Here is a 27,064-nt window from a genome sequence, read left to right on the forward strand (position 1 = left end):
GAAAATATATAACTATAAACAATAATGTAGTAAATGAGTAAGATTACATTTTAAATCAGTAGAGAAACTATGTATTTTTCAGTAAATTTTGTTTAGAAAACTTGACAACCATTTGGCGAAATAGAAAAGTAGATCTCTCCTTCACACCATATACGGAAATAAATCACACAGGAATAAAATAGAACAATAAAACCACTATAAGTTGAGTTGATTATATCTTCTTATTTTCTGTATTTCAGTGTTCTGGCATTTGAGGCCTTGATCCCAGAGAGATAACCCCTTCCTAGGGCTAGCTAATTTATAGATTGCAAACTACTTTATGAAGGTGTCTTTGATATACAAAACAAACAAACAAACAACAATCCAGAGCCCACACCCCCAACTATGTCCTTTATCAAACTCACATACCAGCACAATATTTCCCTGCCCTAAATCAACCCAGGACCAGGTACTGGACACCCAGGGACCACACCTATGTCCCAGAGCCCATCAAAATTATTTAAACTATCCAATCCTAAACTTATTCATCATATTTACTCTGATTCACCCATTCCTTCCCATGAAAACCCAATAAAGGCTCTAGACTATGTTCTCCTCTTCTCTTCTGTCTCCTGACCAACCCTGGGCCTTCTCCATGAGGTCCTGAGCAGCAATGACATACCTTCTGTTTCTAGGGATCTGTGAGTATAAGCTTGATTTTTCATGACTATCATTTCTATATCTATGTCTTATCATGCCTGATTAAAACAAATCTCAGGAACATTTTTAGAACAGAAGTGAATATAGATGTGTACTCATTGGATACCAGGGAAGGAAGTCTTTGTAATTATACGGAAAAATACAGAATCCAAAATGAAAAGACTAATCAATTTGATCAAATAAAGTTTTGGTGGTTTTTAAAAACTTCTATATGGAAGTCCAAACTGGAAAAAATCATCATATGGGACAGAGTCAATACCATCTGTATGCAAGGAGAACTTACAAATAAATAAACAAAAGATAAAAACGGATAAAGGGCATAAAAAGGCAATCTACCCACCACTGACATGTTGACATTTATTCCACATCTCCATGAACAAAGAAATGCAATCAATAAGGAGACAGCATGTTTGGGCTATCAAATTGGAAGAAATTAAAGAAAATGACTCTTCCTAGTTTTGACACACTGAGATCGGAAGTCTAACTTCATCGGTGGACAAGGTGGTGACAGATATAAAACTAAAGAATCCTCAGCAACCACTTAAAATGAATTTATTATTTAGTGACTTAGAGAGCTACCCATGATACATGAAGTGGGAGAAAAAAAATTCTAAATATTATGATGCCAATATTGTGGGGACAAAATTTTTTAAATATACATTTACTCAAGGAGGAAATCTGGAAATACACAAGCCAAGATATTAATGATGCTTGTTTCTAGGTGCTCGGATTACAGAGGACTTTTAGTTATCTTACGTTCCCCCTTGCTTTTTCTGAACATTCTTTTCTTTTTTTTCCTTTTATTATACTTTTCTTATCAGTGATCATGCGGTGCTTTTGAAATTAAATTATATATAATATATATTTCATATATATAAAATTTACACCAAAACATCAATTCTTTATATCCCCTGGTGATGGGAATATGGATTTGTTTGTTGAAGCGTGTTGTCAGATTTTCTACAACCTGAACATGTTAGCAGCGAGTAGTAACTGTTTTTTAAGGAAAGAGAAAAAAAGGTGTAGTTAGTTATGCTCCAAAGCTGAGCGCCAGAACACCACACGTCCTCCCGCAGGCCAAAGTACAGCTGCTGCGCCTCCGCCTTTCACCTGCGCCTAGGGCGAGGCTCCAGGTGTACGCTCCTTTACGCCACCCTCTGGATTCTAAATAAGACCGGGCGTGGCGCAGAGGATTCTGGGAAATGTAGTCCGGGTCCACCCAAGCTGCCCACTTCCGCTTCCGGCCACCGCAGCGCTGCCATAATTTCTTCTGCGATGGTGAGTAGGTTATGGGACGTGGGGGCTTCTTGGAGGTCTTCGTTCTGGCCGCAGGGGCGGGGGCCGGGGCCGGGGTCTCTAGGATCTGCGGGGGAGAGGCGAGTGGCGGAGGTCAGAACCAGGGGATTTCGACAGCTCCACGCGGCGAGGGAGAGGCGTGAGGAGGTGGATGCGCTGGGCATCCCGGGTTGGGATGGGGGGCGGGGCTCGGGCCGGCAGCGCCGGGCGCCCCCAGGCTTGGAAGGAGCAGTTCGAAGTCCGCAGCGGTGGCTTCGAGAAGGGCTTCGCTCGGTTTGGGAGACTCCGGTCCAGGCAGTCTCGGATTAAATCTGCCATTATTTCACGGTAGCCGCACACCCACTTCTGTAGGAAGTCTGTATCAGACTTTTCTGTGAAGTTCTTTCCATGAAGAGCTGCAGAAGTTTTTCACCTTCTGTATGTGTTCCCTTGAGAATTATTAAGCGCCGTACAAGTTTTAAGCGATTATTTTGCTCATGTAGTGGTCCTAGGTCTCTTTGTTGCAGCTCCCGAGGCACATGGGTTGAATTCCACTTCGTCACACAACATATGAGAGTCACCGCTCTCAATTCAAATATTTTTTTAAGTAGTAGACCTTTAATCCATATGGCATGAATTTTTGTGTATTTTTTTAAAGATTTTATTTATTTATTCATGAGAGACAGAGAGATAGAGGCAGAGGGAGAAACTGTCCATGCAGGGAGCCGGACGTGGGACTCGATTCCGGGTCTCCAGGTTCACGCCCTGAACCGAAGGCGGTGCTAAACCGCTGCACCACCGGGGCTGCCCTTGTGTATGATTTAAGGAGGGGTGCACAAGAATTTTCCAGTTGTTCCAACTCCATACGTTGAAAAGACTCTTCTCATTGACCTATTTGTCCATTGTTGCCAATACCACTATTTCTTTTTTTTTTTTTTTTTTTTTTTTTTTATGATAGTCACAGAGAGAGAGAGAGAGGCAGAGACACAGGCAGAGGGAGAAGCAGGCTCCATGCATCGGGAGCCCGAGGTGGGATTCGATCCCGGGTCTCCAGGATCGCGCCCTGGGCCAAAGGCAGGCGCTAAACCGCTGCGCCACCTGGGGTTCCCAATACCACTATTTCTTGATTACTGTAGCTTTAGAATAAATGTTAGAAGGAATGAGTCCAAATTTTGTCCAGATTTTTCCTTCATTGAGTATCAGGATTGTTTTCGTTATTCTAGGTGTTTTTTCATTTCAATGTAAATTTTAGTATCAGCACGTCAAATTTTGCAAAAAGATTGAGATTTTGATCGAGATTGCATCGGAGAGAACAGATAACCTAAAGGCCTTAATTGCATGAACATGGTATATTTGTAGGTATATATTTAGGCATTTAAAAAATGTTTGAAGGGCAGCCCGGGTGGCTCAGCGGTTTAGCGCCGCCTTCGGCCCAGGGCGTGATCCTGGAGACCTGCGATCGAGTCCCCACGTTGGGCTCCCTGCATGGTGTCTGCTTCTCCCTCTGCCTGTGTCTTTGCCTCTCTCCTCTCTGTGTTTCTCATGAGTAAATAAATACAATCTTTAAAAAAAATAAAAATAAAAAATGTTTAAACATACACCAGGTGCATAATGATTCAACAGTTCTGTACATTGTTCAGTGCTCATCAAGATATGTGTATTCTCATTCCGCTCACCTCCTCCATGGTTTGTTCTCTGTGTTTAAGAGTCTGGCTTTTTATCTCTTTTTTTTCTTTGTTCATTTGTGTTTTTTCTTAAATTCTACATATAAGGGAAATAATATCATATTTGTCTTTCTCTGATTCATTTCACTTAACATTATACCCTCTAGGTCTATCCATGTTGCAAATGACAAGATTTCACCTTTTGTATGGCTGAGTAATATTCCATCATATATACAAATACCACATCCTTTTTAGCCATCCATCTGTGGATGGACACTTGGGTTGCTTCCATAAATTTGCTGTTGTACATAATGCAATAAACACAAAGGTGTGTATCTGTTCAAATTAGTGTTTTTTATTTCTTTGGGTAAAAACCCAGTAGTGGGATTATTGGATCATATGGTATTTCTATTTTTAATTTTTTGAGGCACCTCCAGACTACTTTCCACAGTGGCTGCACCAATCTATATTACCAGGATTCCTTTGTCTCCGCATCTTCACAGACACTTGTTACTTCTTGTCTTTTTTATTCTAGTCTTCCTGACAGGTGTAAGGTGATATCTCATTGTGGTTTCAATTTGCATTTTCCTGATGAGCATTTTTTTCATGTATCTGTTGGCTATCTAATTGTCTTCTGGAAGCTACAGTGAATGCAGGCTTGTAGATGAGGCCTACAGCAGGAATGGCATGGCCTGTCTGTCTGAGCCCCATAGGGATGGAGGTCCCCTTCTTGGTAGTAGGAGTGGATTACAGGAAGGGTAGATTACATTCAACTGGTGCTCAGAGATTTCTCCCTGTTGTGTGTTGGGATTGTGAAAAATCATGTTCTCTCCTGCCTCTTTTTTATTTCATGGCCTTGCCTTCTTGGGACTGTTCCTTTCTCAGAACTGCATAGAAGAGAAAGGAATAGCCCTTGGTCTCTTGACATTAGAGCTCCAAGTAAGTAGAATTTTGATTTCTTACTGTTTTATGGCAATGCCAGCTCTTTTCCCAGACAAGACTCTCCTTTCTGGACCTTACTTTTCATACCACGGTCTTGACAAATCCCATACAAGCCCCTCAGCCATGGCTGCCTCCCCACCCCTACTACCCCAAAATGATTTTTTTCTAAATTTGGGGCAATTTCCTGATGTCTTGATTTAGTGTACTGTCTCCCTGGCTTGTAGTATTGGTTCATTTAGTCAGTAAATCACTCAGGCTTACACTGCTTCAGGACTGTGCTAGGTGGAGGGAAGAAATAATTACAGTAACTATAATGGTGTGTATTAATTAAGTCCTTATTGTTTGCCAGTTAGGCTAAGGGCTTTCATTGCTGTATCCCTAGTACCTAGATAGTGCTTGGCATAGGGTAACCTGTCAAATACTATTTAATTTGCTCAGCAACTTTGTGAGGTAGATACTGTTAGTCCCATGTTACAGATGAGAATGCTGAGGTGTTCTAACTGGGAGTCAGGGCCTTTGCACCTGCACCTTCCTCTGTACTCTTCCTATCCCAGATCTTTGCATGGCTGATTTATTTTCATTCAGGCCTTGGAGACCGTCCTCGACAACCTGATTAATGTTGTCCCTCCCACACCTGCCACCTGTGTTCTGTCCCAGAGAACTTATGTTCTGGTTAGTAAACAAGAATCTGTTATGTTGGTCTTACTTTCTTCATTGCCCTTTTTGTCCTCAGAAATCACCTTATTTGTAGATTTGTTTACTCACCAGAATGCAAGCACTGTAAGAAGAAGTATCTTGTCCATCTTATTTGCTCCAGTGTCCGCAGTGTTTGTTATAGTCCCTGAGGTGAGATGCTGAATGTGTCTTTGTGCCTGTATTCCTAGGTTAGTGCTAGGATGAATGAATAACAGCAGTGATAGAGGTTGGCTAAGGATTTTGTGTGCCACGTAGTAGGCTATGAGCTTTATTCAAATAGGTATCCATGTGTATATGTGTGAAAAAGACAATTCTTTCAACTCTGAGTAAGAAGTACTGTTTTCACTTGACAGCAGAAAGAACAGACTCATTCAAAGATTTGTCTCTCTTCTAGTGTTAACACAGCTACAAAGCAGCTGAGCCAGAACTTACACCCAGGCCGTTTGACAGCTCCAGTATTGAGAGTCAAGACCTGCAACGTCCCAACCCTGCCTCTCGTTTTACTCTCTGGATTAAAGCGCCATAATTTGCCTGTTTTCCTTAAACTTTAATTCCAGACTCATATTTGATTTCCTTTCACCTGCGTGTAGTTATTCATCTATTCCTATTATTTCTACCTTTGTAATGTCTCTTATTCCCATTACCCCTTTGTCCCACTGTCTGCTTCACCAATTATATTGGTCATCCTCTTTCTTTCCCCAGTGTGAGCTCCATATGGCAAAGGAGTGTATCTTTCTTTAAACCTAAGCACCTGACACATAGTAGAATGTCAGGGAATGTGTTCCCAGCTAGAATGTAGCTGCTCAAGCGCGGTCCTTGCCTGCCCTGATCACCACTGTGTCCCAACAGATCCAGCATGGTCCTTAGCACATAACTGACGAAGCGAACGCATGGCAGAAGAAAACCATTCTGCTCCATTGCTGGCATCAAAGAACCCAGGATCCAAGTATCAGCAGGCTGAGTTCACTTCAGTCCCAGTTTCCTATTTAAATATGTATTGGGTACCTGTGTTGTGCCCGGAGCAGACTAAAATCCCAGCCATTGCATTCTCGCGGACACAGGAAGATAGTAAAAAAGAAAAACAGTAGGTTAGATGATAAATTTCATGGGAAAAATGAAGCAGGGAAGATGCTTTGGGAGGGCTAGAAGAGGAGTTTGCAGTAGTAAGAAGGATAATTAGGGATGAATTCAGGGAAAAGGTGATGATATCACTGGAAAGGTGGTGAGTAAGGACCCAAAGAAAGTGAAGGGTCTGTGATACTGGGGAAAGGGAACATCAGTGAAGGCCCTGAGGCAGGCACAGTCCTGGAGCATCCAGAGGAGCTGAATTTAAATGGCATTGGTCTGAAGGACAATGTTAGAGATCTGACCCCTGCTCTTTGTCCTCCACCTCGGAGGTTAGTAGGTGGCCCAGTGTTCCACGTTTGCTTCAGACAGCAGTCCCTTGTGCAGGGCAGTGCACAAACTGGGAGACGGGGAGGTGCTTGCCATAGTGGACTACGTAGAGGTCTGAGGGCAAAGTGGAGATGTGAGTTCAGGAAATATCTTATAGTGGGCACCCCAAAGGTATGTATCTCTCTGAACCTGCCCTGTGGCTTGGGTCTCAGGAGAAAGCAGATCAGGGAAAGAAGGGAAAGGAGGGAACTCACCGTCAGTGTATTTATATTACCTACTGACTGGCTCTGAGCTGGTTCCAAGAGTTCTGTTTGTCTCTGTGCTTCACATCCCATTGATAGAATTTGTAAAATGTGTCCCATGTGCCAGGCCCATGCAAAATGGAGAACATGAATAAAGAGAAGGGCCCATTCCCTTGATGATTTAGAGATATCTCTCTCTCTCTGTTTTTAAAGACTCATTTATTTCAAAGGGAGAGAGGGTGAGAGCGCATGAGTGCAAACAAGGGGTGAGAGGCAGAGGCAGAGAGAATCCTGAAGCAGACTCCCTGCTGAGTGCAGAGCCTAACACAGGGCTTGATCCCAAGACCCTGACTGAGATCATGACTGGAGTTGAAATCAAGAGTTGGCTGCTTAATCATCTGAATCACCCAGGCACCCTGATGATTTATTTATTTAAAAAAAATTTTTTTTTACGATTTTATTTATTTATTCATGAGAGACACAGAGAGAGACACACAGAAAGGCAGAGACACAGGCAGAAGAAGAAGCAGGTTCCATACGGGGAGCCCGATGCGGGACTCGATCCTGGGACTCCAGGATCACGCCCCAGGCCGAAGGCAAGTGCTGAACCACTGAGCACCCAGGGATCCCCCACCCCGATGATTTAGAGATCTTAACAGGGCAGCTGTGTTAAAGGTTGCAAGCCAGTAACCTAAAGTGGTTCAGGGTCTCAGAGTGACTAATTCAACTTGGTGGTGGCAGGAGAAGGATTCACTTAGAAAAGGAGTTCTTGAACTCTAGTCCATGGGCATAATGCAGGGGTGTTCATGAACTTGAGAGGGAAATATACACAAGTTGAGTGAAAATTAGCATTTCTTTTAATTATGAAGGCAGGTGACAAACTATAAAAGTATCATCAGAACCCATGGCTCTGTTATCCATGTAAATCATAGATATTTTTATATTATAGTTGGTACAGATGTTTTAAAATATTACTTGCTCATTACTATTTTGAAAATACAGTAGTTAATAAATTCTTAATATTTAATGTGTAAAAAAAAAAGCACATCCCTGGTGTTTTATTATTTTTTTAATGTTGTATTCCAGTGTAATTAGGCTTTAAAATAATCCTGTTTTTTTTTTTTTTTTTAAGATTTTATTTATTCATGAGAGACACAGAGTGAGAGAGAGGCAGAGACACAGGCAGAGGGAGAAGCAGGCTCCATGCAGGGAGCCCGATGCAGGACTTGATCCCAGGACTCCAGGATCACGTCCTGGGCCAGAGGTGGTGCTAAACCGCTGAGCCACCCAGGGATCCCCTGTTTGTTTTTTAATGCACTTACAATGTTACTCTGAGTAAGAGTCTGTGAGTATCATGCCAAAGGAGGCTATGGAACAGAAAAGATTACAAACCCTGAGTTAGAAGGCCATTGCTAACCTGTGTCTTAATTTACAGAATCTTTGAGGACAGAGATTTTTTTTTAAGTTTATGTATGTATGTATGTATGTATGTATATGTATGTATGTATGTAATCTCTACATCAAACATGGGGCTTGTACTCGTGACCCTGAGATCAGAGTACCATGCTCTTCTGACTGAGCCAGCCAGTACCCCCAGGACAGGGATTTTTAATCATTTTTATTTCCTCAGTGCCCACAGTATCACCTTAGTAAAGCTTTCACACTCTAGATTCTCCTTCACAGAACACAGGACTAATGTGTTGGTAGCATCTCCACCCTTCTGTACGGCTCTGTGTCTCACTGTGACTCTACTGCTGCTAGGCCTTCCCAGTGGAAACTTCTCAGACTGTCCACAGCCATCTGCAGTGTTCTTGGCTCTGTGGACTGTGAGTCCTTCTGGAGCAGGGATGATGCATACAGCGACTCAGTAAGCGTCCACTGAATGAGTGATATCCAAAAGGTGTGCATCCAGAAGGGAGACCCAGAGCTCTGGGGTCCAGAAGAAAGGACTAGATCAAGTCAAGTTCCCCTCTTGAGCCCAGAGGTCCCTGGAGCATGGGAACGAACCAGGCTTGGAACGTGAAGGTGGAGACAGGTCCTCCCTTTGGATCCTAGCTAGCCATCTGACACTCCCTTGTCAGAGCTTTGAGAACCTCAAGAATACAGAAGGCCCAGATCTTCTCTTTAGCTTAAGAAGATCAGAGGAGAACTGATTAAAAATTACTGCCACCCTGGGAAAACCTAGAAGGGACCATGGAGACTTGGACCTTGAGGCCCGGGGAGAGAGGTGAGAGCTCAGGAGGGGAGTGTGGTGGGAGAGTTGGAACCAGGTGTGGAGAGAGGAAAAGTGAGGCGGAGGAGAAGAATCCAGCATGTGAAGCAGCAGACATTGCTAGGGTCCTGGTAGATGGTCCGTGAGCCCAGGCAGGGGCCACCCCTTCTCATGGCTTCCTTCTCCTGCAGCTGTCCACTCTCAAGCCTCAGCCCTTTCTCAGGATGGGGAGGACAAGACCCAGTTTCAGGTGGGTTGAGATCTCTTTTCTCTCCAGAAATGACACATGAGGAGTCAGAGCGTAAAAATATCCCCCTCCCTTGGGAGAAGAGATGAGAAAACAGTGTATTGAGCAAGTAATGGCATTGCTCATTGCATTTATGCGCAAAGTAGCTATGTGAGAGAGATGGTAGAAAGGAAGAAACGAGTGAGGAATCCTGGGCTTGAACCCTGGTCAGTATGGCTATAATTTGCCATTCCGCACCTTGTTCTCCTGCCAATCAATAATCATTTCATCTAAAGGCCTGAGCCTAAATCATACAGAGAGGTGATGCTCAAATAATGAATCTTTCTCTGCCTGAGCTTTTCTCCTCCCTGGGACGTTTTCTCTGACTTCTTTACAGAGGTCATATTCTCCAGGTAATACACCCTACTAGTACCCCATAAACAAAGTTAAAAGAGAACATACTAGGGTCACCTGGGTGGCTCAGTGGTTCAGCATTTCTGCCTTGGGCTCAGGTTGTGATCCCAGGGTCTTAGGATCAGTCCCCTACAGGGAGCCTGCTTCTCCCCTGCCTATGTCTCTGCTTCTCTCTGTGTGTCTCACGAATAAATAAATAAAATATTTTTTAAAAAGATCGTATTAGGGGAAAAAATGTCATCTATGACAAAATTATAATCTTTGTTTTTGAAAGAGAGGTTCAAATAAAGACTCAAGCATTCTTAGGAAGGAAGAAAAGAAACACAAAGGGCCTATAGTTATATGAAAAATGATCAACCTCTATCAGTCAAGGTAGTACAGATTGAAACAAGGTACGATTCTTTTTTTTTTTTTTTTTTTTTAGCAGACAAAGATTTGAAAGATCAGAGCTCAGTGTGAGCCGAATGGAGAAACGGGTATATTGCACAAAATTGCAAAAGACATTTTTAGCCTTTAGTTCCACATATGTTTGCTCCAGTATCCCCCAGTCTACAGGTTCATTCCAAATCAGAGCAAGTGTTTGCAGAATAATCATTGCAGTGTTGTTCATAACAGCAAAGGAAGAAAAAAAAAATGTAGCGGAGTGGACTCCATATCCATCCTTTGGGTTGATGTTAGATTATTATAGTTTCATTTGTTATCTTGTCTAGATTTTGTGCTGCATCTAGTGAGATAAAGTGGATGAAGCTATTAGGATGTAGAAAGATATGCGCGTGCATGCTCTCTTCTCTCCGTCTCATACACACCCACACACAGTACATACCTGCATATGTGTTAACATTTTTTTTAATCAAAAGAAAAAAATCAAAGCAATTGTAAAATTTTAGCTGCCTATTTTTTTTCAGCACATGCGAGATTCTTTTATAAAGCTTTCTTTTTTATGGAAAAACATTATGGAAGAATTTGTAAACTTAGTCACTTTTTTTCAATATAATTTTAAATATGATTGGTGAACTTGCTCTGAGAGCTGAAAATACAGTTAATTACTGTCATTACCTTTTTTTTTTTTTTTGTTTTAAAGATTTTATTTATTTATTCATGAGAGAGGCAGGGACACAGGCAGTGGGAGAAGCAGGCTCCCTGCGGGGAACTCAGTGCAGGACTCCATCCCAGGAACCTGGGATCATGCCCTGAGCCAAAGACAGATACTCAATCATTGAGCCACCCAAGTGCCCCCGTCATTACCTTCTGATTTGTCAGCATGGATCCCCACAGTGGACTTGTCTCAGTTGTGTATATAGAAGTCGTCTACCACCTGTCCTTTTTACCCGTTTCTTCATTCCTGGCTTCATTTTGATTTATCTGTTGGTGTGCTTAATGTCATTCCCCAATTTGCATTTCCCAGAGAAAACTTGTAGATGCCGTACCCACTGAGCATTCCCATGCTGAGAAATGTCTGTTGCCTTTATGCCCAAATGGCAAATTGCCTGAGCTGAAAATTCATCATTCATACCTTGAGAACTGGTCTTCAGTCTTGTGCTGGCCTTTTTTCTCATGGCCTCTCCATTCATCTCCTGGTGAGCAGAGTTTATTCTGGGTTCTTAGTTCCTTCAGCAGTTTTTTTCCAGAAAGGTCTGTTGTGTTTATACTTGACAGCGTCTTGGCTGAGTGTCATTTTCAAGGTCATACCTTAACTATCCTTGCTCTGCAGTCTTTTGGCATTAATTCTTTTTCTGCCTGGATGTTACTATTATGACTATTACTGTTAGTAATAGTTACTATTATTTTATTCATTTGGTCCTACTGGAACTCCTGTTATTAAAAGTATAAATTCTGGATCTGCCTTCCCTATCCTTTAATTTTTAATCTCCTCTTTGGTTTCCATCATATTCCAGGAGGCTCTCCTTTCCACTGCTTGTGCTTCAGTGATGCTCATTCTGCTGGTTAGCTCATCTCTTGAGCTTTCATTTTCCCATAATCATAGCAGTGATTTTTTTTTTTTTTTTACATTTCTAAGAATTCTGATTAAATCTGAGGGGGGCAAGATTTTCCCCCAAGGCTTTATCAGTACTAAACATTTTTGCTAATCTTATAGAGGAGGGGGTATGGCTAAGACCTTCCATGTCTTTTGCAGTTCCTCACACAATAGGTACTGATGAGCATCTTCCCTATGTTTGCTGTAATTGTATTTTCTCATCTGCAAATTCCTTATGAAATGCTTTTGCCCATTTTTCATTAATGAAAGGTGCTCTTTCAAGAGTAGGGTTGTTAACTTGCCCATCAAAAGTGTTACAGTTAATTTCTCTCAATCTTGACTTTGTGAGTGGTGAGTTGACCATGTGGAAGTGTAACATTTTCACAGTTAAATGATTTGTTAGTTCCCTTTTGAAAATGTGGTTTCATGTCCAGCTGCCAAAGGCTTTACCCATTCTAAGCCTAACCATAAAGGCACCTAAATAGTTTTTATTTAAAAATGTTTTAGGGGGGGATCCCTGGGTGGCACAGCGGTTTGGCGCCTGCCTTTGGCCCAGGGCGCGATCCTGGAGACCCGGGATCGAATCCCACATCGGGCTCCCGGTGCATGTAGCCTGCTTCTCCCTCTGCCTGTGTCTCTGCCTCTCTCTCTCTCTCTCTGTGACTATCATAAATAAATAAAAATTTAAAAAAAATGTTTTAGGGGTCAGGGCACCTGGGTGGCTCAGTTGGTTAAGCATCTGCCTTCAGCTCAGGTCATGATCCTGGGGTCCTGGGATCGAGCTCCATGTCAGGCTCCCTACTCAGCAGAGGAGTCTGCTTCTCCCTTTCCTTCTGCCCCTGCTCATGTGTACTCTCTCTGTTTCTCAAATAAATAAATAAAATCTTAAAAAATATATGTGAATTTAAAAAAATGTTTTAGGGGCACCTGGCTGGCTCAGTGGTTGAGTGTCTCCCTTTGGCTCAGGTCATGATCCCAGGGTCCTGGGATTAAGTCCCACATTGGGCTCCCTGCAGGGAGCCTGCTTCTCCCTCTGTCTATGTCTCTGCCTCTCTCTGTGTCTCTCATGAATTAATAAAATCTTTTTTAAGAAATTAAAAAAATAAAAATGTTTTAATCTCTAATATGGCTGTTTTTGTAAGTGGTGTAAGGTTGACATTTATTTGTTGTTTTTTTTTTTGACATTTATTTGTTTTTAAGATTTTATTTATTTATTTATTCATGAGAGACACAGAGAGAGAGAGGAGAAGCAGAGACACAGGCAGAGGGCAAAGCAAGCTCCATGCAGGGAGCCTGATGTGGGACTTGATCCTGGGACTCCAGGATCATGCCCTGGGCTGAAGACAGCACTAAACCGCTGAGCCACCTGGGCTGCCCAAGGTTGACATTTAATTTCATTTTCTTCAAGATGGATAGCCAATCATGACAGTGCCATTTATTATATTTATCATTTATTTGCAAGTCAAGAAGTACTACTTTTATCATTTATACATTTTTGAACATATTTATGCATATATATATATATATGTATATTTAGTAGTATGTTATGTATACAGAGGAAGAGAAAGAACAGTTGATTTAGCTTTCCTCTGATGGGACCGTTCCTGCATTCTGTACTCTGGTCCACTGAGTTACTTGTACGTCTTTGTATTGTTTTACTATTCATATTGAACATATGCTTTTGAAGTTCAGGAGTTGCTATTCTTCCTTTTTCTATTCATTCAACATTTGTCAGACACTTACTATGGGCCAAACATTGTTCTAAGTAAGCCCTGGTGATGTATCAGGGAGCAACACGGCTAATACCCCCGCTTTCATGGGGCTGGCATTCTAGAAGGTAGCAGACAGTTTAGAAACAAGATCGTCACTCTCAAGTGTCTTGAGCAACGTAGGCAGGGTGAATTGAGAGAAGATTTCTTCAGTCATCCAAGCAAAGGATGGTGATGAGTTGGATTAGAGAGGTGGAAGTAATGATGAGGAGAAACAGATTTGAAGTATACTTTGGAATAATAATTGGCAGAGTTTGTTGTTGTTATTTTTTTTTTAATGAATTAGATGTAAGGAATAAGGAAAAGGAAAGAAGGGTGCCTTTAAGGTAGATGGTACTTGTGTTTACCCACACCAGGGAGATTAGAAGAGAACTATTTGGGAGGAAAGACTCACTTCAGATTGGGCTGTTTCTGCTTCACGATACCTTTCAGACATCCAGGTGGTAGTTGAGTAGGCAGGGCTGAGTGTAGAAGGCAGAGCTGGATATAGATTCGGGAGTTAGTGGCAGGTCCACATCTGTTTAATTAATTGTCCGACTGGCTGCCTCTGGCCCAAGCTTTCTCCCCATCGTTATGCTGCCTCTAGTCTTGGGGTTGATCTGGGATTCTGCTCAGAAATGTACTCTGTCGGTGCCACTCCTCCAGAATGGGGAGGTCGGTTCCTTTGGTTTGGCCCTTCTGATCTCGTTGGGGCGGCAGGATAGTAGAGTGGTTTCAGCATGGTTAGCCAGGCTGCCCGACTTCAGTCCTGATTCACCACGACTTATTAGGTATATGGTCTTCGACAAATAACATTCGCTTTCTGAGACCGCAGTTTGCTCATCAGTGGAGGGGAGATAGTGCTAGCAGCTACCTTGTGAGTAGTTACTGATAACAGCAGATGAGAACATTCCCGATACTCCAGAAAGTTCTCACTTTCCATGAGTTCTGAGACGATTGAGATCAATCATGTAAAAATGCTTAGGCTAGAGCCTGCTTTACAGTCATTTTTCTTTTTTTTTTTTTTTTTTTTTTTTTTTTTATTTTATTTTTTTTTTTTTTATTTATGATAGCCACACACAGAGAGAGAGAGAGAGAGAGGCAGAGACACAGGCAGAGGGAGAAGCAGGCTCCATGCACCGGGAGCCCGACGCGGGATTCGATCCCGGGTCTCCAGGATCGCGCCCCGGGCCAAAGGCAGGCGCCAAACCACTGCGCCACCCAGGGATCCCTACAGTCATTTTTCTATAAGTAGACGGTATTAATGTCATCTGCTTTATAGACTCGTTTCTGGTCCCCTGGTGACACACATCTTGGCCTTTACAGGACTGCTGTTAAAGTACAGTGGCTCTGCAACTAGGTTCTGTGTGTTCAGCTTGAACTAAACCTCTATCTCTAACCAGCTGTGTAACTGTGGCTGGGTTACTTCACCTCTTGGTTCATGCAGGAGTCCCTGAGACCACCCCCATGTTCAGGGATTTGCCAGGACCCAGGGGCTCAGTTTTTGTTTTATTCATGGCTAAGACTTGTTAGAGCAGCACACCTGGTTGTACCTGGCCTCCTCCAGACCTCACCCCATATACCTTTTCCCTTTGCTGATCTTGCTTGGTTTTTGTTTTTGGGGGTTTTTTGTTGTTGTTTTTTAAAGTTGTAGCTGTGAGTGTGATTATGTACTGAGTCCTGTGAGTCCTTCTCGTGAATCGTAGAACTTGGAAGTGAGCTTGGGGACCACCAGCACAAGCCCCATGGAAGCAGGGCTATTTTCTTCCTTATCTCTTTAATTCCTGTGTCTAATACTGTCTTATAGGTACTGAATATTTATGGAATGAGTAATATGTAGACAAGCATGCATTAAACCTTACTATAGCTACTTCAATTTCTTAAAACCGTATCCATGAATTTGGCGAAAAAGTTAAGTATGTATAGAATCAGCTCAACTTGTACCTTGTAATACCTTGTTACAGCTGTTCCAGGGACAGGCCAGAGGTAAAGTATAACTCTGAAAGCCCTCACATGCACTTGTCTCCCTCTCAAGAAGGCATGCCACAGTCTAAGTGAAGACAGTGAAGCTATCACAATATAGTCGATCACCATGTTTCAGGATTTACAACTGCTGTCCATTGTTTTCCTCAGTGGACCAGAGCAATCTGCTTAAAAACCTTGGGCCACAGTTCATAACCGAGGATGACACAGTGTGATTTGAAACTCCGCAGTTTGAGATGCTGCTTTAGAGGCCTCATCTGGTTGTGGACATGGTTACATAAACATATCCATTGGTCACTTCTGTTAAGTGATAACATGGAAGCCCATAAAAGGCGTGTGTGTGTGTGTGTGTGTGTGTACACACGTACGAGTGTCTGTAGGGGGCTGCAGGCTAGGGCCACAAAGAGCAGGATTCGCCGAGCTGCTGATGGAAGGGTGAGTGGCTGGTTGGTGAAGAACAGTCACTCTGGCAGAGAGGGTGATTTTGGGGTATGTGCAGACATGCTCACTCCTTTTTTTCTTTTTTTTTTAATTTTTATTTATTTATGATAGTCACAGAGAGAGAGAGAGAGAGAGAGAGAGGCAGAGACACAGGCAGAGGGAGAAGCAGGCTCCATGAACCGGGAGCCCGACGTGGGACTCGATCCCGGGTCTCCAGGATCGCGCCCTGGGCCAAAGGCAGGCACCAAACCGCTGCGCCACCCAGGGATCCCTCACTCCTAACGTTAGGCTGTGTGGGAGCAGTTATTTCAGAGGAAAAATTGGTATTTTACCACTTGGAGTCAAATTGTGAGATGGACAGACCATGTGATTGAAGCATTGCAGTTTGATGGAATTGCCCTCAGCAGTGCTCACACTGAGCAGAGAGTCGTGTTCCTTGCTTTCTTTGCTCGTTGGGTAACCATGGTTACCATTGGTTGGTTAGAATTGACATTATTGGCATCAGACATCAACAAAACTTAATTTGACCTGCCAGACTGAGCAACTGCCTGCTTTCTTGCCTGCTTTCCTTAGTGATTCTGGGTTTACCTTTCACCTGGTGGGTGTTTGTGTTTCACGGTGTTCCATGTTTTAGGAGCCATTGACCTTCAAGGACGTGGCCGTGGTCTTCACTGAGGAGGAGCTGAAGCTGCTGGACCCTACCCAGAGGAAGCTGTACCGAGATGTGATGCTGGAGAACTTCAGGAACCTGCTCTCTGTGGGTAAGGGGATTGTCTGGGTAATGGACGCTTACCTTGATTGGAGTGTTCTTGTTCCCTGGGGAGAGGGCGTTTTTGGTCTTTGCATACAGATTCAGTCCTTCCTTTTTTATTTTTATTTTTATTATTATTTTTTTTTCCTTTTTTAAAAAGAACAACCAGTTATAAAGAGGTTTCACTTGGCCAATCTTGAGTCCTTTCTGTGTCCTGCAAAGGCTTGAATGTTTTGGGATTTGGGCTACATTTTCTGACTATTTTTTGCATCTCAAGAATGTGCTTAATTAAGCCTTTTATTTTAGAGCAACGACCTTCCAAACCTGGTAAGATACCCACTTTGAAAAAAGGCAGAAAGACTTAGGTAACAGAGAGAGAAAGTCCCAGAGATGCACACACAGGTGAGAGAGAACCTTGGAACTTGGAGTCCTGAACAGGCAGGGAGGGAGGGAACTTGTCATGTAAAGGCCCCTTCTGACCCTTAATCCAACCTGTAGAAACTACATACTATTATAGGTGATTGTTCTACGATTTCATTTTTGCTACTCAGTTCCGACCTTCTCACAATTCCTCATGCTTTTCAGACAAGGACATACCCAGAGTGATCAAGGGGTACCTGGACTTGCCTCCCTCTGATAAGAACAGCCACGCAGTGTAAGACAAGCCAGTTAACTCCTCTATCCTACTTATACCCATTTAACCCCTTTAACCTGTATATCCTACAAGTGCTCAGTTATAAAAAGATACATGTGATTTCAGCCCCTGAAGGTAAAAGTCACACCCATTAAGAACTTCAAAAAGCAGGGACAGATTTTTTTTTTTTTTTTAACTTATCTGGAACTACATAGTAAACATGACAATCTGAAGACTTGCAGTCAGTAACAGGGATATGTTGGGTATTTTTATGCCTCTGTATGCTGTATCATGTGGATTCCTACCAGATATGCTCCCAGAAGACTGGGACACAGCTGGTACACTTTGGAGGATTTGCTGCTTCGTTCGTACCCCTGGGTTCAGCTCCTACATGCCCAGAATTAGAGTCATGCTGGGAGAGAGCACTAAGTGTGGCTCTAAAACCCAACTTCTGTGTTCGACACCTCGCCTACCCCTACCTCACAGCATGGCAGGGTGACTGCACCAGGTTACTCATCCTCTCTGTGCCTTGGGTCCCTCATCAGTAAAGCAGAAATGGTAAGGATCCTTATCTCCATGTTATTCTGAGGGTGAAAGGAGTTAATGGGTGTATATCGTCAGCATCTAGGGAGTATTATGATAATGTTAGATATTATTATTTATAATTAGCAACAATGGCAGTAACTGGAGAGGTGAATTTTCTCAGCAGAAATCTGTTCTGAATTTCTTTCTCTCTTGGCAAGTAGATGATGAGATGTAGTTTGTTATAGTAGGATCATACTCACATTTAGCTTCAAAACTTGTTAACAAGAATGTTGTCTTTTTTTCAGACACAAAAGAAGTGCCCTGGTAGTGATGATACATACAGGTGATTTTGCTCTAGGCTGATTACCAGTCTGAGCCTGAAAACCTGACTTGGCTTGAGATCCCTGAGCCAGTCTTGTATTTGTTCTCATCTCTGAATTGTCTTTCACCCCATAGGAGACAAGAATGAAAAAGTCCTGGAGTATATTCAAGAAAGAGAATTAAAGTGCCTTTCCTACAGAGAGCTCTCCTACTGGAAAATCTGGGAACAGGTGGCTGGTGAATTAACTGGGAGTCAGGACCATAGAGTAAATCTTCAAGGGAAAAGTTCCCAGTTCTCAGAAGACGCTTCTCCCTTCCAAGGGTGGCCAGGAATACCCACTCGGGGTTCACCAATGGATAGTTTTGTGGCCAGTCTTCAGGGACCCGTTGGTTCAGAAAATCAAGAATTTCCATCCTGGAAAGGTGTAAGCCTGGTATCTGTTCAAGATTCTTGGATGAAAGCCTTTGTGAATGAGCCATGGAACACTGGAGAAAGGTGTAAGAAACTCGACAGGCAAGATACAGTATGTAAACATGAGGGGGACAGTTACAGCTTCCACTGGATATCGCCTTGTTGCAATGACCATGGATTACCTGAAAGAGAGAGACCCTGTAATTGCGATCAGTGTGTTAAAAAGTCGATTCTTCATCGCCCCGACTCCCAAGAGGATGACTGGAAAAGACACGAATGTGGAAATGGCTTCAGGGGAGATTCACACTTTCCCACTCATCCAAGAGGGCCCTCGAGAGAGAAACCCCATAAATATGAGTTTGGTCCAGGCCTAAGGCCTACTGCCCATCTGGAGAGACCTCAAAGGACTCCCTCAGGTGAGAAACCCCCTACAAGTAAGGAGTGCGGTCAGGGCCGAAGGCTGAACCCACGAGGGCCCAGCCGGCCCCGGGCCCCTGCAGGGGAGATGCCCTACCGGTGTGAGGCCTGTGGGAAGGGCTTCCGGTACCAGTCGATTCTCCTCATTCATCAAGGGGTCCACACGGGAAAGAAGCCTTACACGTGCGAGGAGTGTGGGAAGGCGTTTGGTCGCAGCTCCAACCTGCTGGTCCATCAGCGGGTCCACACTGGTGAGAAGCCGTATAAGTGCGGCGAGTGCGGGAAGGGCTTCAGCTACAGCTCAGTGCTGCAGGTGCACCAGCGGCTGCACACAGGGGAGAAGCCCTACACGTGTGGTGAGTGTGGCAAAGGGTTCTACGCCAAGTCTGCGCTCCACAAGCACCAGCATGTGCACCCAGGGGGCAAGCCCTACAGCTGCATCCAGTGCGGGAAGGGCTTCACCTGCAGCTCGCACCTCAGCAGCCACCAGAAGTCGCACACAGGACAGAAGCCCTACCAGTGTGACAAGTGCGACAAAGGTTTCAGTTACAACTCGTACCTCCAGGCACACCAGCGAGTTCACACTGGCCAGCGCCTCTTTGAATGCGACGTATGTGGGAAGACTTTCAGTTACAGCTCAGGGCTTCTCCGGCACCAGAGGCTGCACACAGGAGAGAAGCCCTACAAGTGCGAGTGCGGGAAGGGCTTCGGCCGCAGCTCGGACCTTCACGTCCACCAGCGGGTCCACACCGGGGAGAAACCCTATAAGTGCATTGAGTGTGGGAAGGGCTTCCGGCGGAATTCAGACCTTCATAGTCACCAGAGGGTCCACACGGGAGAGAGACCCTTCGTGTGCGATGTGTGTGGGAAGGGCTTTATTTATAGCTCTGACCTCCTTATCCATCAGAGGACCCACACGGGAGAGAAGCCCTACAAATGTGCCGAGTGTGGCAAAGGCTTCAGTTACAGCTCGGGGCTTCTCATCCACCAGAGGGTCCACACTGGCGAGAAACCTTACAAATGTGAAGCGTGTGGGAAGGGGTTCAGGTGTACCTCAAGTCTCTACAAGCATCAGCGGATTCACACGGGAAAGAAGCCCTATACGTGCGACCAGTGTGGCAAGGGATTCAGTTACGGCTCGAATCTTCGCACCCACCAGAGATTGCACACGGGAGAGAAACCCTACACGTGTTACGAATGTGGCAAGGGCTTCAGATATGGCTCCGGCCTCCTCAGCCACAAGAGAGTGCACACTGGAGAGAAGCCATATAGATGCGACGTGTGTGGGAAGGGCTATAGCCAGAGTTCACACCTTCAAGGTCACCAGCGGGTCCACACTGGCGAGAAGCCCTACAAATGTGAGGAGTGTGGGAAGGGCTTTGGTCGAAGCTCCTGTCTTCATGTCCACCAAAGAGTCCACACTGGTGAGAAGCCCTACAGATGCGGGGAGTGTGGGAAGGGCTTCAGTTACAGCTCAGGCCTGCGAAATCATCAGCGAGTGCACATAAGTGAGAAACCTGACAAGTAGGCGTGAGTTGAGATGGAACCTGAACTTATTCACCTGGCTGCCAGCGCAGGAGGAAGACTTTGTGAACATGATGTGTGGGGTTGGCTGCAGTGGAGGCTGACCTGGTCACCATGGCCTGGTCTGCAGAGGAACGGAAGACCCAGAAGTTTGAGAGATGGGAAGGGAAGACCCAGAAGTTTGAGAGATGGGAAGGAAAGACCCAGAAGTTTGAGAGATGGGAAGGGAAGACCCAGAAGTTTGAGAAATGGGAAAGGAAGATCCAGAAGTTTGAGAAATGGGAAGAGCACTTGAGTTTCACACTTCCATCTCCAGAGTCTGTCGCTGGGCAGACTGTCCTCAAAGAAGTATGACAGGGACCTCAGTAAAAATCATCACTCTCATTAGAGTCGGCCCAGGAGGGAGTTTTTATAAATAATACGAGTGAGAATGGATCAAGGGCAGGTTTTGGACATGGATTCCTTGTGGGGAAAGGGGAGGAATACCTACAAATGGGACAAATGTAGGAAAAGGTGGTCACTTTAGTAAAACCAATATTGTGTGTACTTTTTAGATTGGTTTTACAAAAATTGAAAGATGATTTTTGCCATTGGTTGAGGGAGGCCAGTTGCTTTTAGAAGACCAGCAACAATTAGAGGGAGGGTCCCTCTCTTGGCAGGTCTGGATGATGTGTCTCCATCACGTTTTTTTATATCACGTTGTGGTGAATATGTTTTATCCCCTAGAGATAAACTGCTGTCTTGGAGAGGTTGTACTGAACTGCAGGGCCATTTCGTTTTATCAGGTTGTTTTGTGTAAAATAGGCTCTCTGCCCAGCATGAAGCCCATCATGGGGCTTGAACTCACGATCCTGAGATCAAAACCTGAACCAAGATCATGAGTCAAATGCCCAACTGACTGAGCCACCCAGATGCCCCTCATTTTATCAGCTTTTAAAAACAAACAAACAAAAAAGCTGATTGGCATTGCATTGAATTTACAGGTTAATTTGTTTTATTGCTATCATGAGTATAATACTTCTGCCCTATTTCATTTTATAGTGTTTTTAAACAGGTGAGACAAAATACTAGAGCATTTGAAAAAATCAGAAATACCATTTTAACTTGTCAGAATAGCTGTGGTAAAATAGTCACCACAGAATTTATTGATAGGAGTGAAAAAAAAAATTCTTTAGAAGGAATTTGTCAGTGTCTCAAGTTTAATTTGTATAGTCTTTGAAGTGGCAATAAGTATGTAGTAATTGATACTTGGGAGATAATTGCACATGTGGAAAAAGATGTATGCATATGGCTGAGTTTCTTAGCGTTTTCTTACTATAGAAAAAAAGATGTTGATACTCCAAGTGTAATAAGTTAAGGCACATGTAAATGAGTGAAAATCACTTAAAATGCTCAAGTACACCTACATTGACATTGAAGATTGCCCATAAACTATTTTGTGAGCCAGGAAAGTTGTAGAATAATTTTAGTATGACCCTGTTTTGTTAATAGTTTTTTGTGTGTGTATGTTTATTGAGAGAGAAAGAAAAAAATTTATGAAAGGTTAGTATGATATCTCTATCATACTATGCCTATCTCTAGTAAGTGGGATGCAGGATGTGTAATATATTCGTGTACTTTTATGTGTTTCACTTTTTAACAAAGTATATATCAATTTTATAACAATAGTAAAGCTATTTTTTAAAAAATTAATCGGATGGAACGGTGCCTTATGGTCAAAGATCCATGTCATAACCTCTATAATTTTGTTGTTGCCTTTTCTTTCTACTGTTTACTTAGCACCTACTGCCAAATATATGGTATGCAATGAACTGAGAAATTTGTGACAGATACTTTCAGAGGCTGCATAATTTTTGTTGGCATGGTCAGAAATGAGGGTGGTCTGGATACTTGGGAGGAGCTTTGGTGCTCCACACTGCATCCTGGCTCCCTGGGACCTGCACCCCCAACCATGGCTTCATAGAGGGCAGTACACCTCCGTGTGTTCCCTCTACTCTGACTTCCTCATCTGGGAGACGGGAGACCTGGGGCACTGTGTGGGCTGAGCTCCTCTCTGCTGCCTACAGGAAGGTGGGGAAAGGGCCACTTTCTATCTAAATGAATAAAGAACATGTCTGGGGGTCAGAAGCAAAGTGGCGATAGCTGAAATGGTTAGCTTTCTGAAGGGGCCTGGAAAAAAGATCTCAGGTGTTTTTTGGAAAAGCAGCTGCATCGTTCCAGTCGTGCAGTGAGTTTTATAGCCAAAGAACAAATGTAGACACCATCCCTGCAGCTCAGACTCTCAAGGTTTGTGGTTGAAAAGTTCACTAAATGGATTTCCAAAGGATGATGGCAGATTCTTTTTTTTCCCCTCTAGTTTTATTTATTTATTTTTAAAAGCTCCAAAATTTGAAAATTTTTTTGTGTTTGTTTAGTTTCAGGGGTAGAATTGCATATAACAGCCAGTTCTCATTATATCATGTGCCCTCCTTTTGCGTCTGCCTGTCTGTCGCCGAAACACAACATGTCAGCTCATGTGCCCTCCTTAATGCCTATCACCCATTTAACCCCAGTAGTAGAAGATGAGGTCAAAAAGGAGAGGCTGAAAGGGAATAAGTTAACACAGATGTGGAAGATTGACATAGTTATTGCAGTTATTATCAAGGCATTTGTTAAACATCCTCCTCCATCCAATAGACTGTTTTAAGATCTGCCAAAATTAAGGGTGACTCCCATCTCTGGCAGATCTTACTAGATTTTGTTTTGTTTTGTTTTGTTTTGTTTTGTTTTTAAGATCCCGATGAAACTAATGTGAAGGGCTAGGCCAGAAGAACTTCACTGTCCCCTTTATGTGCCATGAGTTGCAACACCAAGCTGTATAGCTGGATATTAAACTTCAGCTCCTGCTCACTGCTTGGTGGTGGGGGCTCTTCAATTATCTGCCTGGTTTAGGACCTGGGCTGGCAAAAAAGAGAGTATGTTCTCACCTGTTTTTCAGTCCTTTCTTCCAGGCCAGAACTGTGGGCCTCTAGTGAAATAATTATTCAGTTTTCTTACTTCTTGAAGGCACAAAAAAAAGATATTTTAACAGTAATCTTAAAATGCAAAAAATAAGTCCCAACGGGGTAGGCTTCTCCAAGGGAATATAAAAACTTTCCATGTCTTCATGATTTGTGGAAATATGTCTCTTATAAGACTCCCACCTACCCAGACTCGTGCTGACCCCTGATTCAAAACAGAAGGCACTGGTGGTTGATTCTGCTTCTCTAGAGAAAGGGAAACATGATGGGACTGTCAGCTCTCAAGTGCGGAAGATTTTCCAGAGTGTCTTCAATAGAAATGGAAAAGGTATTTAAGTTTTAATTGAAAAATTGCATGTATTAAAATTAGTATGTCCGCAGATTAAGAACCTGTAAGGGTTTTTCATTAGAATGGGGGAGGCAGCCGGGTTGCCCAGGTAGTGTTAAGCATCTGCCTTCAGCTCAGGTCATGATCCTAGAGTCCTGGGATCCAGTCCAGTGGTGTTGGGCTCCCTGCTCCGTGGGGAGCCTGCTTCTCCCTCTCCCTCTGCCTGCCACTCCCCGTTTGTGCTCTCTAATAGATAAAATCCTTAAAAGTAATAATTAAAATGGGAATAATTGCTCATTTGCGGGTGATAGGATATTGAATCTTGCCCCTCCTTTATATCATGGGCAGAGAATGATTTGTCTTAATTATTGTTAACATTTCGCTTATTTTATCACTATTCGGATTGTTATTACTGTTTTAGATAAATGGGCAGAGCACAGGTGGCCCGGCAAGAGGGCCACGGATCCCCAGACTGCCACCCCTACCCCACGTGCGGTTTCTACGGCGGCGCAGGGGCTTCTGGGGATTGTAGTCCACAGGCTTCTCGCGCCTGCGCTGTGGGCCCGGGAGCTCGCTGTGGGCGGCATTGTTCGCGGCGCTGAGGTGAGTCAGGCCGGGACCGCGCCCCCTTTCGGAGGCGTCCCGAGCGAGGAGGGGGAAAGGTGTGTGTGTTGCTGGGACCGGCCCTATCGACGTGTGGGAGGAGTTGGAAGCGGGGACTGGTGGCCAATGGAGGAGCCTCCTGGGCGGGGCGGAGTGTCGAGGGGGTCGCCCGGCATTCCCTGGGAGGAGGTGGGAGGACTGGAGCCGGGTTTGGGGGAACTGACTCCGGCAGCGCCTCTGCAGGCTCGGGATCGGGACTGTGCGTCCCCGCGTCGGGGTTGCTGTCAGTCTCGGAATGTGCGTCTCTGGCCCGGGGCCGGCACAGGAGGGCGTTGGCTCAGGTTTGAGGGTTAACGGTTTGGGCCAAGCATCCCCTGACTGTGGAGAGGGATTGGCTCCGGCCGTCATCCCCGAGTGTGGGGACGGCTTGGGCTCCTCATTCCTGGCCTCGCTTGGCTCAGCAGCCCTAGATGCTCTTGGATTCTGAAGTTTGGGATTTGGCAGATTTCTCTTGAGTCTTGGATCTCCGAGTTTGGGACTTGGCAGGTCCGACTCTAGGGGGGCATCTTTGTTACCCAAAATCCATCTTTGTTCACTACTTGGTGGGTGTTGAGGCAAAAGACACAACTAAAGCCGGATTATAGGAAAAGGAAGGATTTTCCTTGCTACAAGTAAAGGGGACGGGGGGGGGGGGCGGTATTTTCCAAAGCAGGGTCTCCTGGAATAACAAAACTGGGGAAGTTTTAAACTAATGGCTCATACATATTCATGAAGGGGCTTGCGTGCAATGAGAAATTCAGCCTGGAATTGGGGGACAAAAGTCATCCTAAGGTAACAGAGCCCAGGTCTAATCAAAGTCATGAGGGCAAGGGTCAGCATCATCAGTTCTCTGGATCCAGTTGGTCTGGTATCTCGGTGCTCAAGTGGCTTTAGATCCTAAAAAGATAACTCAAGAGTGTGCTTCCCCTCACTTCACTTTGGAATCAGCACCATAGAGTTTACCATTGATTGATTGTTCCTGACCTGAGCAGGCTATCTCCAGCTTGATAGTGACTGTTTATTCTTATACTCTTAAGTTCCTTTAATAAAAAAAAAAAAAGATTTTATTTATTCATGAAAAGCACACAGAGAAAGGCAGAGACAAACAGGGAGGAGTAGGCTCCCCGCGGGGAGCCCGATGCGGGACTCGATCCAAGGACCCCGGGATCACACCTGAGCCAAAGGCAGATGCTCAACCACTGAGCCCAGCAGGTGCCCCTTTTTTGTTCCTTTAAATTACTAACTACTGAGGTCTATTGTGCAATTTCAACATATCCCAGGAAGTTCTGTGAGGAAGGTGCTTTGGGCATAGTGCCAGTCAGGCTTAGATCTCAAGATGGCCAGGACCTAGAATGACTGAACTGACTTTTTTTATGTCAAGAAGCTATGTCTCCTCTTTCTTGGGGGACCCCTAACTCTTTCTGCTTACCTCTTGACTTTTCTCCTCTCTCTGATTAGAAATCTGGTCTCTGAATACTGTTTGAAGAGAATTGCCTCAAATTATAAACCCCATCCTCACCTTGCATGTAGTGAGGCAGGGAATGGAGACTTTGAGGCTTATGGGATACAGAGCAAATGGCAGATTGCTCAATTGCTGTCAACAAATTAGAAATCTGAGGGGCATCTGAGTGGCTCAGCAGTTGAGCATCTGCCTTTGGCTCAGGGCGTGATGCCAGGGGTCTGGGGATCAAGTCCCTCATTGGGCTCCCTGCAGGGAGCCTGCTTCTCCCTCTGCCTGTGTTTCTGCCTCTCTCTCTCTCCCTCTGTGTGTGTGTGTGTGTGTCTCATGAATAAATAAATAAAATTTTTAAAAATTAGAAATTTGAACAGTGACTCTACATTTGATAAAATCAGAGAATTGATGTTAATTATTTTAGGTGTGATATTAGCACTTTTAGAACTATTTCATATCTTTTAGAACAACATAATGAAGTATTTCTGGATTACACAATATGGTGAATATGGTGTCAGGGATATGCTTCCAAATAATATGTATGTGGGCAGTGGGTAGAGGTATAGTTAAAACAAGAGAGACCAAGTGTTGATAATTGCTTAAACTGCATGATTGGTACCTGGGGGTTCATTAGACTATTCTATCTACCTCTGCATGTGTTTGAAATTCTTATGATAAAATATTTTTGAAACAATTTTCCAGTTAACCAGCTAGGAAGTGCCCTGAGAAAGCAGAAAAAGTTGGATTTACTCGTAGTTGCGTATAGTATGTGGTGGCTAGATGTTGCGAATTCCCCCTCAAACTAGACCCCTGGGCCCTGGGAGTCACTGTGAGTTCAGGGGTGTGGTCAGAGCGTCAGATGTTTCAATAAAATCCTGAAGTTTTCTTCTTTTCGTAATGAAACTGATTCATAGGTATTTTATGTCTCTTCTTTCCTTTTGAGAATGGGATAATTTTATCTTCTATCTCTGCAAACATAGGTGTGTTTTTCAACACCTCAAACCTAATATTTCCAAAACTGAGCTCCTGATCCTCTACAGAACTGGCCGCTATAAAACCTTCCCCATTTCTGTTAATGGCAGCTCCATCCTTTGAGTCATTGAGGCCAGAGCCTCCTCTCCCTGCTTTCCACCCCAGATGCAAGTG

The 27,064-nt window shown here is 44.0% G+C and overlaps 2 protein-coding genes across 6 annotated transcripts in view; both read left to right on the forward strand.

Moving 5' to 3' along the window:
- The first annotated feature begins 1,962 nt into the window (after positions 1–1,962).
- ZNF229 (zinc finger protein 229) lies at positions 1,963–22,315 on the forward strand. Of its 2 annotated transcripts, XM_077848984.1 has the most exons (4): positions 8,090–9,140; positions 9,317–9,375; positions 16,547–16,673; positions 18,279–22,315. In XM_077848984.1, exons 1-4 carry the CDS (start codon positions 9,107–9,109, stop codon positions 20,498–20,500), a joined length of 2,442 nt encoding a protein of 813 aa, XP_077705110.1. In that variant the 5' UTR covers positions 8,090–9,106; the 3' UTR covers positions 20,501–22,315. The 2 variants fall into 2 exon arrangements, with proteins under 2 accessions (XP_077705111.1, XP_077705110.1); XM_077848985.1 differs by lacking the exons at positions 8,090–9,140; positions 9,317–9,375 and adding an exon at positions 1,963–1,977 and having other exon boundaries at positions 16,547–16,669.
- A 1,992-nt stretch (positions 22,316–24,307) lies between these two features.
- The window catches only part of LOC144284458 (zinc finger protein 285-like), a 37,357-nt gene continuing 34,600 nt past the window's right edge, over positions 24,308–27,064 (forward strand). For 3 of the 4 annotated variants that reach the window (XM_077848999.1, XM_077849004.1, XM_077849010.1), the window contains exon 1: positions 24,308–24,426. The gene's annotated coding sequence lies outside the window, so the exon portion shown is untranslated. Of the gene's footprint in view, positions 24,486–27,064 lie in introns of all 4 variants that reach the window. The other variant, XM_077849020.1, reaches the window with a different exon arrangement.

The sequence above is a fragment of the Canis aureus genome, chromosome 1 (genome assembly GCF_053574225.1).
Source record: "Canis aureus isolate CA01 chromosome 1, VMU_Caureus_v.1.0, whole genome shotgun sequence".
In the NCBI taxonomy this organism is placed as follows: domain Eukaryota; kingdom Metazoa; phylum Chordata; class Mammalia; order Carnivora; family Canidae; genus Canis; species Canis aureus.

Coding starts and splice junctions, on each gene's coding strand:
- ZNF229 (XM_077848984.1), top strand. CDS start 9,107: ATGGAGACTTGGACCTTGAGGCCCGGGGAGAGAG. Junction 9,141..9,316: donor CTTGAGGCCCGGGGAGAGAG/GTGAGAGCTCAG, acceptor CTTCTCCTGCAG/CTGTCCACTCTCAAGCCTCA. Junction 9,376..16,546: donor AGGACAAGACCCAGTTTCAG/GTGGGTTGAGAT, acceptor TCCATGTTTTAG/GAGCCATTGACCTTCAAGGA.